Source organism: Spermophilus citellus (genome assembly GCF_964194105.1).
Source record: "Spermophilus citellus genome assembly, chromosome: 1".
NCBI classification, from domain to species: Eukaryota; Metazoa; Chordata; class Mammalia; order Rodentia; family Sciuridae; genus Spermophilus; species Spermophilus citellus.
Genome location: NC_138182.1, coordinates 70,492,502 through 70,510,647, shown reverse-complemented (window position 1 = coordinate 70,510,647; position 18,146 = coordinate 70,492,502). Strand labels below are relative to the sequence as shown.

General features: G+C 34.9%; 1 protein-coding gene across 12 annotated transcripts in view; it reads left to right on the top strand.

Moving 5' to 3' along the window:
- Window positions 1-17,867, top strand: part of MYCBP2 (MYC binding protein 2) — a 295,622-nt gene extending 277,755 nt beyond the window's left edge. For all 12 annotated transcript variants that reach the window (XM_081291229.1, XM_081291222.1, XM_081291231.1 and 9 more), the window contains 8 exons: window positions 218-350; window positions 2,520-2,623; window positions 3,435-3,623; window positions 4,745-4,852; window positions 6,038-6,247; window positions 10,609-10,716; window positions 11,304-11,469; window positions 17,037-17,867. In XM_081291229.1, the coding sequence (XP_081147355.1) occupies window positions 218-350; window positions 2,520-2,623; window positions 3,435-3,623; window positions 4,745-4,852; window positions 6,038-6,247; window positions 10,609-10,716; window positions 11,304-11,469; window positions 17,037-17,152 (1,134 nt within the window). In that variant the 3' untranslated portion in view covers window positions 17,153-17,867. The remainder of the gene's footprint in view (window positions 1-217; window positions 351-2,519; window positions 2,624-3,434; window positions 3,624-4,744; window positions 4,853-6,037; window positions 6,248-10,608; window positions 10,717-11,303; window positions 11,470-17,036) is intronic.
- The last annotated feature ends 279 nt before the right edge of the window (window positions 17,868-18,146 follow it).

Here is an 18,146-nt window from a genome sequence, read left to right as displayed (position 1 = left end):
TTATCCACTATAAATTAAGCAAGTTCTTCAACCTTTCCAATACTCAGCTTATCCATATATAAAAATGAGATTGTTGTGAAGGTTAAAGAAATTGGATATATCTGGAACTTCTTACAGTGCCTCATAAATAAAAGCTGTTTTTATTGAATAATTAAATTTTATTCTTCTTTTTTCAGAGTGATAAATATATTTTCCCTTTTCTTTAATGAAACTACAGGTCTTCAAAGAAGAAGAAGAAGCTATAAAGGTTGACCTTCATGAAGGTTGTGGTAGAACCAAATTGTTCTGGTTGATGGCACTAGCAGATTCTAAAACAATGAAGGCAATGGTGGAATTCCGAGAACACACAGGTAAAAGAGGATTGAAAGTTAAATTGTGCCTAAAAAAAAAAAAGAACCATGCATACTAATTATGATTCAGCTAGAAATTAGTTTATCTTATGTGAATAATTTTGAATGATATTCTTAAGCTTAATTATGGTTTTGGCTACTGTCTATATTGATATGTTTATCAGACAGAGAGTATTCTGTGTCAGAAAGAACATTAGGATTAATAGTCAGTAAACCTGGTATTAATGGGCAAGTCATTTAATTACTCTGTGGCACCTATTGTCTTTTGTAAAACGAGATAGTTATGCTTTTACATTCCTGTTAAGTGAGCATTGTACATTAGTTGGGGCTCCAAAGATAGGACACATTGCTGTTGATATGCCCTTCTAATTCTGTTGGTTGTAACCCCATATTAAAATCTCTGTACTGTGTAGGCACTTAGAGCTCTTTTAACTGACTTTAAGGTATTTTTAGAGGATTCTAATAGATCAAGTGCTTCTCAAAAGTTTTCTGAATGGTACTAGTCCATTGATAATAATAAAATAATAACAAGGATGAATAGATAGTACTATAAACAAAAAATAATAATTTATATAGGCTTAGTATGCCTTTATCTCTAAAATATTAGTATTCATTTACTTTTCTTTAAAGTAAATCTTGTACATTCCTACTTAATGTTACCTTGAATCATACAAGTTCTCAATTTTCATCACAGCTATAGTCTGCCCATTTTTTCCTACTGACACAAACCTCCAATGTTGGAGTTTGATATAAACCTAAACAAATGAACCCTAAATATAAGTGACTTTTCATGTGACAAAAACATAGCCTTTTTTTCCTCATAGCTGATATTTTTTCTCCTATAATCTGTCAGTACTATATATTATATTACTAAGTATTCTAATGTCAAGCCATCCTTGTGTTTATAATACAAACTTTAAAAAATATCCTTTCTGTAATTATTGCTAAATTCAGTGTATTGCTATTATATTGGAATTTGTATACTTGTGTTTGAAAATGGGCCTGGTTTGTAATTTTCAGGGCTTCCTCCCCTTTATCCTTTTGTTCTATCTTTGCTTTGAGGATTTTTTCTCTCTTTAAATATTACAAGCATATTTTAATTCATTTTCAAATTGCAGATTCCCATAAAGGATAGATATTTTTCTTTTTTTTTTTATTGGTTGTTTAAAACATTACAAAGCTCGTGATATATCATCTTTCATACATTTGACTCAATTGGGTTATGAACTCCCATTTTTACCCCAAATACAAATTGCAGAATCACATCGGTTACACACTCACGTTTTTACATAATGGCATATTAGTGACTGTTGTGTTCTGCTATCTTTCCTATCCCCTACTATCCCCCCTCCCCTCCCCTCCCCTCCCATCTTCCCTCTCTATCTCATCTGCTGTTGTTCAGTTCTCTCCCTTGTTTCCCCCCCCTTTCCCCTCACAACCTCTTATATGTAATTTTGTGTAACATTTGAGGGTCTCCTACTATTTCCATATGCTTTCTCTTCTCTCTCCCTTTCTCTCCCTCCTCTCGTCTCTGTTTAATGTTAATCTTTTCCTCATGCTCTTCCTCCCTGTTCTGTTCTTAGTTGCTCTCTTTATATCAAAGAAGACATTTGGCATTTGTTTTTTAAGGATTGGCTAGTTCGCTTAGCATAATCTGTTCTAATGCCATCCATTTCCCTGCAAATTCTATGATTTTGTCATTTTTTAGTGCTGCATAATACTCCATTGATATTTTTCTCTTTTATTTCTTCTCTTTATTCTGTGTATTTTAGTTTATTTATTATTGCATTCACTGATATTGTATATCTGTAAGTGAAAGGCTTGCCACATTTCATACTGCTAGCTTGACTGGATATCTAGTCTGTTTCTTTACTTAAACAAACAAAAACAAAAAATCCAAACCAGTCAAGAATTTACTTGCCTTCAGTATATTTTATTTTTTTTATCCTTTTCTTAATCCTTGTGGCAGGCAGGAGCTTATCTGCTTTATAATTAGGGCTGCTTACAACCCTTGGCTAATTTTTTAGTGATAGCAACTAGTATAGATCTGTTTGCTTTTTTCAAAGTAAGTATTTATACATGCTTCTGTATATGATAGAAGTTAATACATATTACAATATGTAGAAACCATGTCCTTAGGAAGAGTTTTCTTTTTCTGCTTCGACCTAGGCAAACCCACCACAAGTAGCTCAGAAGCATGTCGCTTCTGTGGGTCCAGGAGTGGAACAGAGTTATCCGCTGTTGGCAGCGTTTGTTCTGATGCAGACTGCCAGGTGCGTACATAGTGAGAGAATCAGACTTTCCCAGGAAGGAGGACCACTTATTCCCATATGACACCTTTACTTTATGTAAATAAGAGTTATAACTCAGACAAAGTTCAGGGTTTTTGGACAAGCATTAAATGCTTTATCAAAGCTGGAGATTGTATCAAATAGGTCTCTTAAGCCCAAACCAAATTCTTATGTGTGTTTCTCAACTACCACAACCATATCTACTTAATGTTTAATTTTGAGCTAGAAGCTGTTAAAATATCTGTGGACTTCAGTTTCATAGACTTTATTCATTTCTTTTCCTAAGATGAATTACTAGTATTGAGAGTTCTTGAGTCTTTAACATGTATAATATACATATTCCATGCTGTCCATATATTTTCAGTTCCTCAATTTATATGAGAAAAATTTGGATAATGTTCATAGAGTAAGAGATACATGTTTTGTTTGTTTGTTTGTTTTTTAAACCTCTATTTTGATGAGCTGTAAGGTGATTGGGAGATTATAAGTCAAGAATGTTTTACTTCATGCCTATGCATGATGGACAGATTAAAATTGTAGTTCACTTTTTATCAGCATTTCCATTATGTGGAATGAAATTTTTTAAAATCACATGGAAAGTAAAGCAGACTCTTTTAAAAATCCTCATTCTAATAATTTTATTATTCAAATAAAATAAAACTAACTGTTGTTACTTTGTTCTAATAGGTATTTCCTGTAGGAAAGTAATTTTGGAAAATTAGTATCATAGGTAGAATTACCAGGATATGTGCCCTTTTGATCATTGTTTACCATTACAATTCATCTTTAATAGGAATATGCTAAGATAGCCTGTAGTAAGACACATCCTTGTGGCCATCCATGTGGAGGTGTTAAAAATGAAGAACATTGTTTGCCCTGTCTGCACGGCTGTGACAAGAACGCCACAACCCTGAAGCAGGATGCTGATGACATGTGCATGATATGTTTCACTGAAGCACTCTCGGCAGCACCAGCCATTCAGGTTGCCTCAGCTTTTAAATGTATCTAGACAATGACATGGGGAAATGTAAATATAATTGTCAAATAGAAAGATGATTGAAATCTTTTATCACTGGGCAAAAAGTCCATATATTGAGCAAATTCTGCCCTTCGTGTTCTTCCTATTTTGTGCACTCAACTTTAATTTATGATTTTGTAGACTTATATACTTGATAGCACATATAAAATATTCAGAAGAGAAAAAGTGATTAGATTATCAAGCAGCTAGTCTTCTGAAATCAAGAATGCCATTTTATAGTGTTATTTGATTGATCTGTATATATTTATACATGCTTCTGTATATGATAGATGTTAATACTATTATGCTAATTCTTTTTAACTTTTGCTAGTTGTTTATAAGTATTTTCAATCTTTGTCACTGATTCGAAGGTAATGAATATTCTCCAAAAATAACCTGAAAGATTACATTTTTTTTTTTTTTTGGTCATTGGGGATTTAACCCAGGGTCAATTTCCCATTGAACTATACCCTCAGTCCTTCTTTTTTTATTTTTATTTGTTTTTATTTTAAACCAGTCTTACTAAATTGCTAAGGCTGGCCTCAAACTTGCCATCTTACTGCCTCAGCCCCCCAAGTAGTTGGGATTATAGGGATGATATCTGCAATCTTTATATCAGTAGTTTCTTCTTCTTTCTCTGAGATATAATATTTCTCCCTAACCTAGCATATTTTTTATAGGTGCCATTACTATATAAATGGTAGGGGCTAGGGATGTAGCTCAGTAGCAGAATAGAACGTTTGCCTAGCATATATGGGGTGTGGGTTCAATTCTTAACTCCCATAAAAATAAACAAATAAAATAAAGCATGCTGTCCATCTACAACTATAAACTTTTTAAAATATATATATATATGTATGTATGTATGTATAAATATATACACACACACATATAAATGGTAAACATTAGTAGAAACTGAAGGGATTGTTAATAATGTCCCATGAATAATAAAGAAGTGCTAAAATTTCATTATACTAAGTTTCTTGATTTTTTTCTTCTATCTTCTTTAAGTAATATCTTACATTCCAGTTACTCAAATGTATCATTATTGCATTTGCTTACATGCTTTTGTTTCTTTCTTTAAGCTGGACTGTAGTCACGTATTCCACTTACAGTGCTGTCGACGAGTTTTGGAAAACAGATGGCTTGGTCCAAGGATAACATTTGGATTTATATCTTGTCCCATTTGCAAGGTTTGGAAAGAATCTGAATTTACCTACTTTCCATTTCTTTTCATCTTTCAAAATAAATAGGCATCAGTGTTTCTTGGTGCCCTTCCCTGTTTGCTGTTTACCATCAGCCTCCATCAGTTTATATTCCTCATCCAAGTGGTTCCTAAGAATGAGATACGGTCTCTATCTGCTATAAAGCATTTCAAAACAGTTATTGTCAATAAAAAGCTTTTTAAGTTAAATATTGCATGAAAAATTCATTTAAACAACATCGTGTATTAATGATGCATCACTACTTTCAGACCCCCTGAGAATTATATCACATGACAATTTCAAAAACAAAAAGAATCCTCTGGTGCTTGGAAGTATTGACACCTGCCATTAAAGAATGAAATATTGGTTGTTAGTGCCATTACAGCAGATTCTTTTAGAGCTAGTTAAAATGAGGAGAAAATTCTTGGCATTTTGACACATTTCTACAAAAGTAGTAAGAAAAGTAGGAAGTTGTTTTGGCAGGCTAATAATGATTAATAATATGCTTTTGTTAAAAGAATCTGACAATGCCTTTCTTATTAATTCTTCACTTGTTTTTGTTCTGTTTAGTTCTCCCTGTCTTCATATGTGCACCAGTCTTCTTCATATGTGCAGACTGGTACAAAGCGCTTAACATGAAAAGACAATCATTACTTAGTGGGACTGAGGAATAATCAAAAAGATTTAGTGTTTTGTTTTCCCTTCTCATATGGTGCCAACCTGGGGGATGGGAGTCACATTTAAGAACCTAGAAATAAATACAGGGAAGTAGTGTCAATAATACTACCTGCCCATTTCTATCACATGTCATTCTACCCTTATCTTCCAGGAATTAAAATACACACACATTTCCCACAAACAGAGGGAGTGTATCATATTTGTTTCAGCCAGGTAACTTTTATTCCCACAAAACTTAAGCAACAGGAAATATATTTCAGATTCCGGAAATATGAAATTTTAAAAAAATCTCATGCTGTCATTCCTAATTGCTCCTATTTCCCCTTTTCTTGTGTTCAAGAAGACTTTACAGAATTATTTTTAAATAACATTTTTTTAAAAACGTGTTTATCAACTATCTCCTGATACATTGCTTGGCATGTGAGCCCACACTAAGTATTTGTTCAGTTAATTAGTAAATTATGCTTTTAAAGAATGTTCATATTTTTATTTCAGAATAAAATTAATCATATAGTATTGAAAGACCTGCTTGATCCAATTAAAGAACTATATGAGGATGTCAGAAGAAAAGCCTTAATGAGATTGGAATATGAAGGTCTGCATAAGAGTGAAGCTATCACAACACCTGGTGTGAGATTTTATAATGATCCAGCTGGCTATGCCATGAACAGATATGCATATTATGTCTGCTACAAATGCAGAAAGGTAAACTACAAATTATATTAAGAATTTTTAAAGCTAGAAATTACCTATATTTTTAAGAAGTTGAATCATACAGTGATTTCTTAAGTTTTATGTTTGAACTTAAAAATAAGATAGCCTGATGCAGTGTTTCAAGGTGAACTTGTTTACTTAATTTGCTTTAGAGTTTTTTTTCTTTTTTTAACCTAAACTTACTTTTTACAAAACATGTTGTAATATTCCCGTACAAAAACTACTTCCCTGGGCTGGGATTGTGGCTCAGTGGTAGAGCACTCGCCTAGTTGGTGTGAGAACCTGGGTTCGATCCTCAGCACCACATAAAAATAAATAAATAAAATTAAAGATATTGTGCCCACCTACAACTAAAACATAAATATAAACAAAAACTACTTTCCGTCAGTAATAACTTGCTGCAATTGATTCATGAATGAACTTCTCTTACTTTTCTCTTAACCACTTCCTTGTTAAAATCCTTACTTCCTCGGCTGGGGATGTAGCTCCATGGTGGAGCACTTGCCTAGTATGCATGAGGCCCTGGATTCAATCCCAGTATCACCAAAAAAAAAAAAAAAAAATTCTTACTTCCTTGGCTTCCAGGAAGACACTCCCTTTTGATGGCCTCCTTCCTTTGTGGCTAACTTCTTTATCGGGCTCCTTTTGTTTTCTTCTTTTTTTTTAAAGAGAGAGAGAATTTTTTAATATTTATTTTTTAGTTTTCGGCGGACACAACATCTTTCTTTGTATGTGGTGTTGAGGATCGAACCTGGGCTACATGCATGCCAGGCGAGCGCACTACCGCTTGAGCCACATCCCCAGCCCTCGGGTTCCTTTTCATTTATACTTGTTTTCCTAGTGAGAGCCCTTATGTTTGGTGACCTCCAGTACATCCATGCATTTGCTACCACCTATACCATTATGACCTTCCAAAATGAGACTTTTTTTTTTTATTGGTTGTTCAAAACATTACAAAGCTCTTGACATATCATATTTCATACATTAGATTCAATCAAAATGAGATTTAGGTACAAATATCCAACTGCCTGCCAGTCATTTGAATTTCTTACAGGTACTTGAAAGTTCACTGTCTGGTATTAGGTTCATCAACCCTGACTTTCCCAGTCTATTTTATTTTGGGGGGGGGGGGCAAAGGGGTACCAGGGATTGAACTCAGAGGCACTTGGCCACTGAGCCACATTCCCAGCCCTGTTTTGTATCTTATTTAGAGACAAGGTCTTACTGAGTTGCTTAGCACCTTGCTTTTGCTGAGACTGGCTTTGAACTCACTATCCTCCTGCCTCAGCCTCCCGAGCTGCTAGGGTTACAGGTGTGTGCCACTGTGCCTGACTTCCAGTCTACTTTAATTACAAAGTCCTTTCAATTCTGTCTCCAAATCTCTGTTGAATCTTCTTTTTTTCTTTCTTTCTATTCTTCAACAACTCTAATCATTTTCTTTGGTGCTACTGAGCTCTTATGTGGAGTCCCTAAACTTTCCATCTGATCTCTTCTACTTATACTGATACTAGTAAGTCAATATTTCTAGATCTCAAATCTAACTGGGGCATTCTTCTGCTTATAATCTTGTAGCCCTATGTGTCTCTTCAGACATGAATGGAATTCTCATCTCCCATTGTATTACCATTTATACTTCATGCTACATTATACTGAAAACTGCAATTGTAGCCATGTTCTCTCTTTCATTGACACCTCCAAGCCATTGCCAGATTGTTTCTCTTCAAGGAATGTTATTTTCTACCTCCTGCACATTTACTCTTCACCTGCCATGCCCATCCCCAAACACACCTGCTCAAAGGTATGATGAAATCTGTCTTATTCTAGTTCAGGATTCAGCTCAGGTTTCACATCCTCTGTAATGTGCCCATATGTCCCCACATCATCCCTATCATACGGTTTTGTTATCTTGCATACATCCATGACAGCACTGCACTTGCAATACCATTACTGATTCACTTGTCTCTCTGATCAAACTTTTTCCATGAAAACAAAGACTATATTCTTCCATATCCCTGTCTCCATTACAAGCATTTGTTAAATGTTAACTAAATTAGAAAATGAGTGAATGAGATATGCATAGTCTTGGAGTGTAACGAATATACAGTTAATGAATAGAAGGCTAAATGGATATATGATAGCCAGAATGGCAGACAAATATACACAACCCATGGAAAGACCAACAGTGTACATTTATGAAACCAAAATATTATTTCTATGTTTTTAATGTGCTAAACTTCATAAATTAATATTGTGCTACCAAAAGGGTAGTAATCAAATATTTAAGAAGTCAAACAGAATACATAGAAAAGTGAAATAGCTGAAATAAGCATTAGGCCCCAAGGTAATATGAAATACTTCTCAGGCCAGATTTAGCTTGTAGATGGCCATTTATAACCTCTGCATCAATGGAGCCTGTCTTTTGACCTGTTTTTCTAGTACAGAAAATAGATTTATATTGAACCAGCTTGTTTATTCCCAATTTTGACTTAGCTTTTTGACTATGAGACAAGATATTCATGCATGATGTGCATGTCCCAATTTCTTGGCCTCATTTTGTGCCCAGAGCAAATACAAATAAATCATCCATCATGGTAATTTCATTTATTCATGTGTCTATACTAGATAAAACTATGCTTTATAAGTATGAAGAGTATTGTGAATAGAACTACCAAATTTTCCTTTCCTTTTAAAAAATGCATGATAAGAAGATGATTAAAATTGATTGCTTTTTCTTTCCCATTAGGCTTGAAATTATAATTTTGTACCAATATTTATGTTAAGCATATTTCCATTCTATAGTATTTTAACTTAGGAATGGCTAAGCATTTTTTAAGCAATGGAAGGGAATGCTTCATTTTTTTAAAAAATATTTTTTACTTGTAGTTGGACACAGTATATTTATTCATTTATTTATTTTTATGTGGTTCTGAGGATCGAACCCAGGGCCTCGCACATGATAGTTGAGCACTCTACCACTGAGCACAACCCCAGCTCAGGAATATGTCATTTAATGTTTCAAAATGAGGAAAATAATCCAAACTTTGCCATGAAAAAGCAGTTTGTACTTACTTCTTCATATGTTGTTCTCAATATTCATTTGGAATATTATATATTCTCTTATCATTGTGCTTTGACATGACAATAGTTAAACTATCCATTCATGAAAGCATGAATCCAGAATTGAAATAGCTTTATTTCTTACCCTGATCCCGCCTTTTATAACAAGCAATATGGGCACCAGTACACCTGGCATTATAAAGGACTAGTCAACAGATAATATTATTTCTAAGACTTTTTTTTATTTGTTCTAATTAGTTATACATGACAGCAGAATGAACTCATTGTACACAAATAAGACACAACTTCTCATTTCTCTGGATGTACACGATGCAGTCACACCATTCATGTAATCGTACATGTACATAGGGTAATAATGTCCGTTTCATTCCACTATCCTTCTTACTCCCATAGCCCCTTCGCCTTCCCTCCCCTCACTCCCCTCTGCCTAATCCAAAGTTCCCTCTGCTCTTCTGTAGTCCCAGCCACCCCCCATTATGGATCAGCATCCACATATCAGTGAAAACATTTGGTTTTGCGGGACTGACTTATTTAATTTAGCATGATATTCAACTCCATCTATTTACCTGCAAATGTCATCATTTTATTATTCTTTGAGCATGAGTAATATTCCATTATATATATATATACCACATTTTCTTGTATCCATCTTTTGTTGAAGGGCATCTAGGTTGATTCCATAGTTTATTGTGAATTGAGCTGCTATAAACATTGGTGTGGCTGCGTCACTGTAGTATGCTGATTTTTAAGTCTTTTTAGGTATTCTTGGTCAAATGGTTCCAAGTTTGCTAAGGAATCTCCATACTGCTTTCCAGAGTGATTGCACCAATTTGCAGTCCCACCAGCAATGTATGAGTGTGTCTTTCCCCTCAACATCCTCACCAATATTTATTGTTGCTTGTATTCTTGATAATTGCTATTCTGACTGGAGTGAGATGAAATCTTAGAGCTTAGTTTTGATTTGCATTTCTCTAATTGCTAGAGATGTTGAACATTTTTTCATATATTTGTAGATCAATTATATTTATATTTCTTCTTCTGTGAAGTGTCTGTCCAGTTCCTTAGCCCATTTATTGATTGGTTTTTTTTTTTTAGTTCTTTATATGTCCTGGAGATTAATGCTATATCTGGGGTGCGCATGGTAAAGATTTGCTCCCAATTTCTAAGACGTCTTGATCTGACTTTCGCTACACACCTATGACAATGCAATATCACATCTCCTAGGCCAGCATTTTCTTTTTTTCTTCCATGATCTAAATATAATCTCTCCATAGGCATATTTTGGTGGTGAAGCACGTTGTGATGCTGAAGCAGGACAAGGGGATGATTATGATCCCAGAGAACTCATCTGTGGTGCCTGTTCTGATGTGTCCAGGGCTCAGGTAGGCAGAACATTTAATTAGAAAGGACTGTTTGGAAAAGTTAAAAAATTCCGTTTTTTAAATAATGTAATCAATAAACCAGGATTTTCTACTAGTGTTTTCTGTTGTTTATGTAGCATTGTGTACTTATCCAAAATGTTTCATTTGTAGCATTTCTTCTGGGTGGTATTTTCATTTTATAATTTGTTTTTCATGAAATGATTTTCATATTTAAACAAGGAATAATTTTATATATTTAATTTTTTTAAACTTGCAAACTTTTATGTTTTCCTGCACAGTACATCTATGACATTGGAAGATTGATGAAGAAATATTAATTTTTCATGACATATCAGTAAAGATTCAAGGAAATTAAGTAGTTTATATATGAAATCTTGTATGTTGTGCTGAAGATGGAATTAGAACCTGGGGCTTTTTCCAGGTCTTTTGAGCAAAGCCACGTATTTATTCTTGAATTCATCAATTTTAATCCATTTTCAGAGCTATATATACTATCAAAATATGAGTTAATGAGTTTACTATGACTGTCTTAAGTGTAGTTGAAATAGTCTCACTATACTATTCTGCTATCTTTTCTTTTATTATAGATGTGTCCTAAACATGGCACAGACTTTTTGGAATATAAATGTCGCTACTGCTGTTCAGTGGCTGTCTTCTTCTGCTTTGGAACAACACATTTCTGTAATGCTTGTCATGACGATTTTCAAAGAATGACTAGCATTCCTAAGGAAGAACTACCACACTGTCCTGCAGGTATGCCTTCAGTTTTTTTGTTTTTGTTTTTTTGATTTCAGTGTTTTAAGATCACAATTATAATCTACATAATCTAGTTTTGTTTTGTTTTATTTCATTATTTGGTACTGGGGATTGAACCCAGGGGCGCATAACCACTGAGACACATCTTATCCATCCTTTTTTTTTTTTTGAAGAGAGAGAGAGAGAATTTTAATATTTATTTTTTAGTTATCAGAGGACACAACATCTTTGCATGTGGTGCTGAGGATCAAACCCGGGCCGCACGCATGCCAGGCGAGCGCGCTACCGCTTGAGCCACATCCCCAGCCCTCCATTCATTTTTTATATTATATTTAGAGACAGGGCTTCACTGAGTTGCTTAGAGCCTCTCTAAGTTACTGAAGCTGGCTTTGAACTTGTTATCCTCCTGCCTCAGCCTCCCAAGCTGCTGGGATTAAGGTGTGTGCCACTGTGCCCAGTTTATAATGTAGTTTTATGTAAAAATTATATGGGCACTCTATTTCAAGTGATGGAAACTCAAACAGAATAAATACCTCAACCTTATAAGAAGAGCACTTCCTGAGTAAAGTAGAAAAGATAAGGTCCTCATCAAAAGTGAGAAGCGAGGAGCTTAATGGAGCAGATCTCTGAATATGAGAATGAAGTCTACCACGGATTAGTAAAAAGATTGTCACCAGGCACAGTGGCACATACCTGTAATCCAACAGCTTGGGAGGCTGAGGTAGGAGGTTCAAAGGTTACAAAGCCAGCTTCAGTAACTTAGCGAGGCTGTAAGCAACTCAGCGAAACCCTGTCTCTATTTATAATATAAGCAACTCAGTGAGACCCTGTCTCTAAATAAAATACAAAATAGGGCTGGGGATGTGGCTCAGTGATTGACTGCCTGTGAGTTCAATCCCCAGTACCCCCTTACCCCATTAAAAAAAAAAGATTGTTGATGAGCCTTTAAGAGCTATGTGAAGTTTGATATTCTAAATTCATTATGGAGCCACATAAAAGGGTTTTTTGATTTTTTTTTAAGCTGGAACCAGCATTATAAATTGGATAAGTAATTTGCCTTAAGAGTGGCTGAGAATTGGGGATGTTTACCCTGGTGAGCATCAGAAAGCCAAGGGAATAAAAAGAAGCCACTAAGAATAGAGGAAAATGATTATGTATACATTCAGGCAGAGGAAAGGAAGACACTGAAACCAAAAGAGTCTGAAAAAGATCTAAAGAGGTAGGGAGGCGGTGATCACTCTGAGGTGGAATACCAGGCTTGCTGGAAGTGAGAGAAGTAGAAGGAGAGGTAAATGGAACCAAGAAAAGAATTTTTAATTAGATACATCTGCAATTAGTGAAACTATAAGTACATAGAACACAATATGTTGTGCTGTTAGATCTGGGAAGCATACCATCCCATCAAATCTTAGGCCCCCATGGAAAGTAGTTTGATAGTGCCCCTGAGATTTACCAGTGCCATTAGTCTTAAGCAATCCCAATTCTGTGATACACCTGTGCATGTGAAGAAAATAACAAAATAACAAAAGCGTAAGGTTATTCATTGCTTTTTTTTTTTTTTTGGTGGGGGATAATCAAGGATTGAACTCGGGGGCACTTGGCTACTGAACCACATCCCCAGCCAGCCCTATTTTGTATTTTATTCAGAGTCAGGGTCTCACTGAGTTGATTAGCACCCCACTTTTGCTGAGGCTGGCTTTGAACTTGCAATCCTCCTGCCTCAGCCTCCCAAGCCTCTAGGATTACAAGCCTGTGCCACCGCACCCAGCTACAGCATTGCTTTTAACAATAAAAATCTGTGAATAATACTAGTATCCATTGAGGGAGCTATTAATACTAAATACTGTACATCATTTAAAAAAGAAGAAGAATGGTGTTTATTTGTTCTGATGTGAAAAGATCTGTAGCAGATAGTGTAAATTAAAAAAGCAAATTACAGATCAATATATATAGTCTGCTACTTTTTTAAGAAAGCAGAAATGAAAAAATTTATTTATAGATGCATAAAGAAACACTGGAAGATTCATAAGAAACGAATAATATTGATTAAACTGTTGAGAAAAGCAAGAGTAAGGTGGTGATAGAGATAGGAGTAGAGAGGTGACTTCTGATTATAAATGATTTTTAATATTTTGTTTTTCTTTTAAGATTTTGATTTTAATCCATGAGAATTATATTACCCATTTAAAAATAAATAGGGCTTTTTTGAGTATAGCTACTTTTTGCCATTTGCCATGCCAAATAAAAATTGTTATACTGATCTCCCTCAAGTAACTTTTTTTTCCTCCTTAGGTAGAAGTGGCATAGTTTGAAAGGAGTACATTCAGAATGATGTGAGGCCATGGTTTTAGGGTAATAGCCAGAATACAGATGGGAGTCAAGGTTAGGAGTGAGGGTGGTGAGCTGAGCTCAGCAAATGAAGGGAGTGAAAAGTAGGCAGTACTTTAGATGATTTTAGCTCCAAAGGAAGTGGGGTTAGTCAATGAAAGTAGTAGGTCATAGTCTGGAAATAGATGGGAGCCAAGAGAAAGCTTGTTATGTTCCCTGGCCTTAGGACACCCAGGAGCTTGGAAGACCACTTTCCAGCTGAGAACTTTTAAAGGCAAGCAGTGTCATCAGGAAAAAGCAAATTTTACTTAAAGGGAGTTTCTTCTGTTAAAACAAAAATCCTGAAAATAATAAGTAAGTTAGTAAGGAACTGAGTATTCCAGAGAACATGGTAGTAGGGTAGAAGCTAAAAGAAGAGGGGTCAGGCAAAGGCAAGACGTCCCCTTGTATGTTCACATGATCAAGTCCTTTAAACAGTGGTGAATCACAGAAGTGAGGCAGCAGAGGAGTTAAGGAAAGGCAGAAGGAAGGAGCTAACAGTGATTCAGGGCATTTCCACATACATATTTTACTTTCAATCTATAAGGTAGATGGTATTTTCTCCATAGTCACAAATAGAAAATTGAGGCCTGGGGAAGTAGTTACTTGATCTCAGGTCATAAACTTAGATGGAGATTTGTACTAGCCCCACACATACCCCCTAATTCATCTATTCATTTAAAGAATGAGCAGAATTAAAGGAAAGCCCACAGTGATATCAATAGGGAAGATGGTCATATACAGTTTACTCAGAAGGACAAGGACAGGAGGAGCATTCTCTCAACCACTTGCAACTAAATTCTAATCTTCATCTAATGTATGGATGAGGACAAGAGTAGAAATTAAGAAATTGGAGTAGATAATCTGTTTCAGTCCATTTGGGCTGCTGTAACAAAATGCCACAAACTAAGTAATGTAATAACAACAGAAATATATTTCTAACAGTTCTGGAGTCTGAGAAGTCTAATACTAAGGTGCTGTCAGACTTGGTGTCTGACCAGGGTTCACGCACAGCACCTTCTTGCTATATCATCACAAGGTGGAAAGGATTAGGAGTCTATTTATAAGGGAACTAATCCCAGTCACAGGGTCCATCCTCATGACGATATCCTTTCCCAAAGCCCTACCTCATAATACCATCACATTGGTAATTAGGTTTCAATATATGAATTTTGGGGCCACAGAAGAATGAAGACTATGACACAATCCCTCTGTCTATTCATTACTTTTCTAAAATATTTATTGATTGCCTTTTTGGTGCCAGGATACTTCTTAATCTTCCCAGTACCCTTTAAGTTAGATATTTGCTATGCCTACTTTAAAGATGAGGGATCTAATAATCAGAAAAAATAAGTTCCTTTGATTCAGTGTATATAATTATCTGAAAAATGAGGATAAGAGATTTGGATTTTTGTGACTAGTAGAGAATTGATAGACGATAACAATGTCTCAATAGTAATCACTTATATGTTTGCAGGTGCTTTTGTTTTACTTTTACTATTATTATTTCTTACATTGTGTTCCATTATGAACTCCCTGAAGACAGGAATCATGTACTTGTTCATCTCAACATCCCAAGCACCTAGCACACCATTCACACGCTAGTGACTTCATCAGTGTTTGCTGAGTGAATGCCTTCTTTTTTCCCTGAAGAAACTCAAGTACTGCAGTTTGCATGAGCCACCACAGACAGCAGTGCTACCTGAACTAGATCTGCCACAGGGTGTACCCCTCCTGCACACTGCCCTACCCATTCATTGGGGAGACACCAGTATGCATTTTAATGTGGGATAGGAGATCTACTCTCCTTTATAATTAAATGCAGGCATAATTAACTTGCTAGCCAGTCCTGGAGTCTCCCACATTGACCCATTCCAGGTCTATGCCTGCACTTGAATCAGCTCAGCTACTACTCTTTCATGTTAGCTCAAACCAGCAGTTGACCTCTGTCTCTGAGATTAGCTGTCTTCACTTTTCTATCCACCCCATTCCTTGGTGTTACTCTTGTATGGAACTTACTTTTTATTTACCTGAAACAGACCTCAGTTTGTTGTTGTTCAGTAATAGTAATAACAGCTAATATTAATTTCATGTTTCTACTGTGCCAAGTTAAAAGCTTCATAAACTCCAGCCTTTTACCTCTTATTGTTTCCTTTACTGTTTTCACAGTAGAGAATCTTTTAAACCCCAGAGAGGTAAATTGAATTAAATCCCCATTGATCTGAATAAACTCAGTTCATCCACACACATGATATATTTCTCTTAAGCAAAGTCAGAATTTACATTTATTGATTGAAAAAAGTATCTGTAGAAAACTAATGTGTAGTTCCTGTCTGTTTTAGTGGGTAATCTGCAATTGAGTATAAGCACAATCTGTGTTACTGGCAGCATGATGATGCTCCTCCTTGTTTGTGAAGAAGCTAAAGTGCTTTTTAAATGATATGAAACACATAACATGAAACACATTAGCATAACAAATTTCTTTTAAAAAATAAAAGAGTATAAGTTTTGGGGTTTTTTTTTACATCTTTATAGGCCTACTTTATTTGGTTATTATCTACAATTTTTTATCTTCCCGAAACTGTTTTTTCTAGATTATGATATTTTGTTATTTTAATGTTCATATTTTAAGTTGATTAATTTTCACTTTCCTACTAATCTCCATTCAGGTACTTTTTTAAAATAACAGTAATAGTCAGTCTTCCCACTGATAAATGTTCCCTTTCTCTTCCATGAAGGTAGGGTGATAATAGCATGGCTTATTATTAACGTATATTAGGTTTGTTTTTATTTATAGACAAACATCCTGCACCAAAGTCCTCCATATTTTCTCATCCAGAATAATTTTCTGCCAGTTTAAATTGAGGGATGTTTGTGACCATTTTTGCACATTGCAGATTTAAAATGACATATCTGATTGATCTATTACTAGAAAAAAGACCTGTAAGCTTATAATGGTTCTCTTAAGGCAGGATGTTGTATGTGGGAACTATGTCACTTTCTTTGTTATTTGTATCGGTTATGTTGAAGTTTTTATAGTGAACATTTTTATTTTGTGATCAGAAGAAAATAATTTTATATTTCATTACCATGGTCATGCTATTTTGTTGAATAACTTATCAATGATTCCTATTTATGTGAAGTTGTGTGTGTTTTAAAAACATTAAATTCCTTTGTCTCCTTTAAAATTGATACAGGTCCCAAAGGCAAACAGTTAGAAGGAACTGAATGTCCACTCCATGTTGTTCATCCACCCACTGGGGAAGAGTTTGCTCTGGGGTGTGGAGTGTGCAGAAATGCTCACACTTTTTAGAACACTCAGATCCTTTATCTACAGAGAGAAAAGTTGCCTTCATCCACCAAGAGGATATAGTGAAGTTTAAACTTTGCTCAGGATAAGGACGGGACCATTTTTACATCCATGAAAATGAACTATTCACAGTGCAAGAAGGATGCCAAATACCATGTACATAATTCTTGCTATGGAAAGTTTCCCCGTTATTTTGGTTTATCTTCTTTTGAACCAAGACATCAAATTTGTGAGGTGTTTGCATGTGGCCATTACCGTCTTTGGCCTGTGAAGCATTGGACATTTATAGATAATTGATATAAAAGAATTGCCATACCCATGGACTAAGAATGATGCCGGCTTTCAAGCAAAAAAGAAAAATAATCATTGTTTATTGTATACTGCCTTTTTGTAATCCTGTACAATTGCATCACGGGTGGGGATAAAAAGAGGAATATTCTGGTTTATTTCCTAGACTGTTATTTAAAAAAAAAATTGTGTTAGGACGGCATATAAATGTCATAAGTATCACACTGTATATAAAGATATCAATGTTTGTCCTGTATAAGAATTACGAAATTACAAATGCAGTTTCATTTAAACTTCTAGGTTAAGTTTGAGCCTGAAATTTTAATGAAGTGCAATACTGAGTGTGCCTCATTATCTTGCAGCTGTAAACATATTGGAATGTACATGTCAATAAAGCCACTGTACATTTTTATACAGTGATAAAGTCTAATATTTGTGTAAGGTGTTGTTTGTTTGAGAATCAAAATTTAAACAGCTTCAAAGTCTTAAATTCCATTTAAGCTTTTTGGAAAGAAATTATTAACATGGCCTAATTATGATTCTCAGAACTGATTATTAGGGAATATAAGAGTAATAATGAAGCACTATGCTGGAATCTTAAATACTGCATAGATCATGGTGTGTGTGTATATATATCTTTTCATAAACACATATCAAAGACAGGAAAATACTTAGGAAATCAATCAACTGCAATCTTCTTAATTAGTAG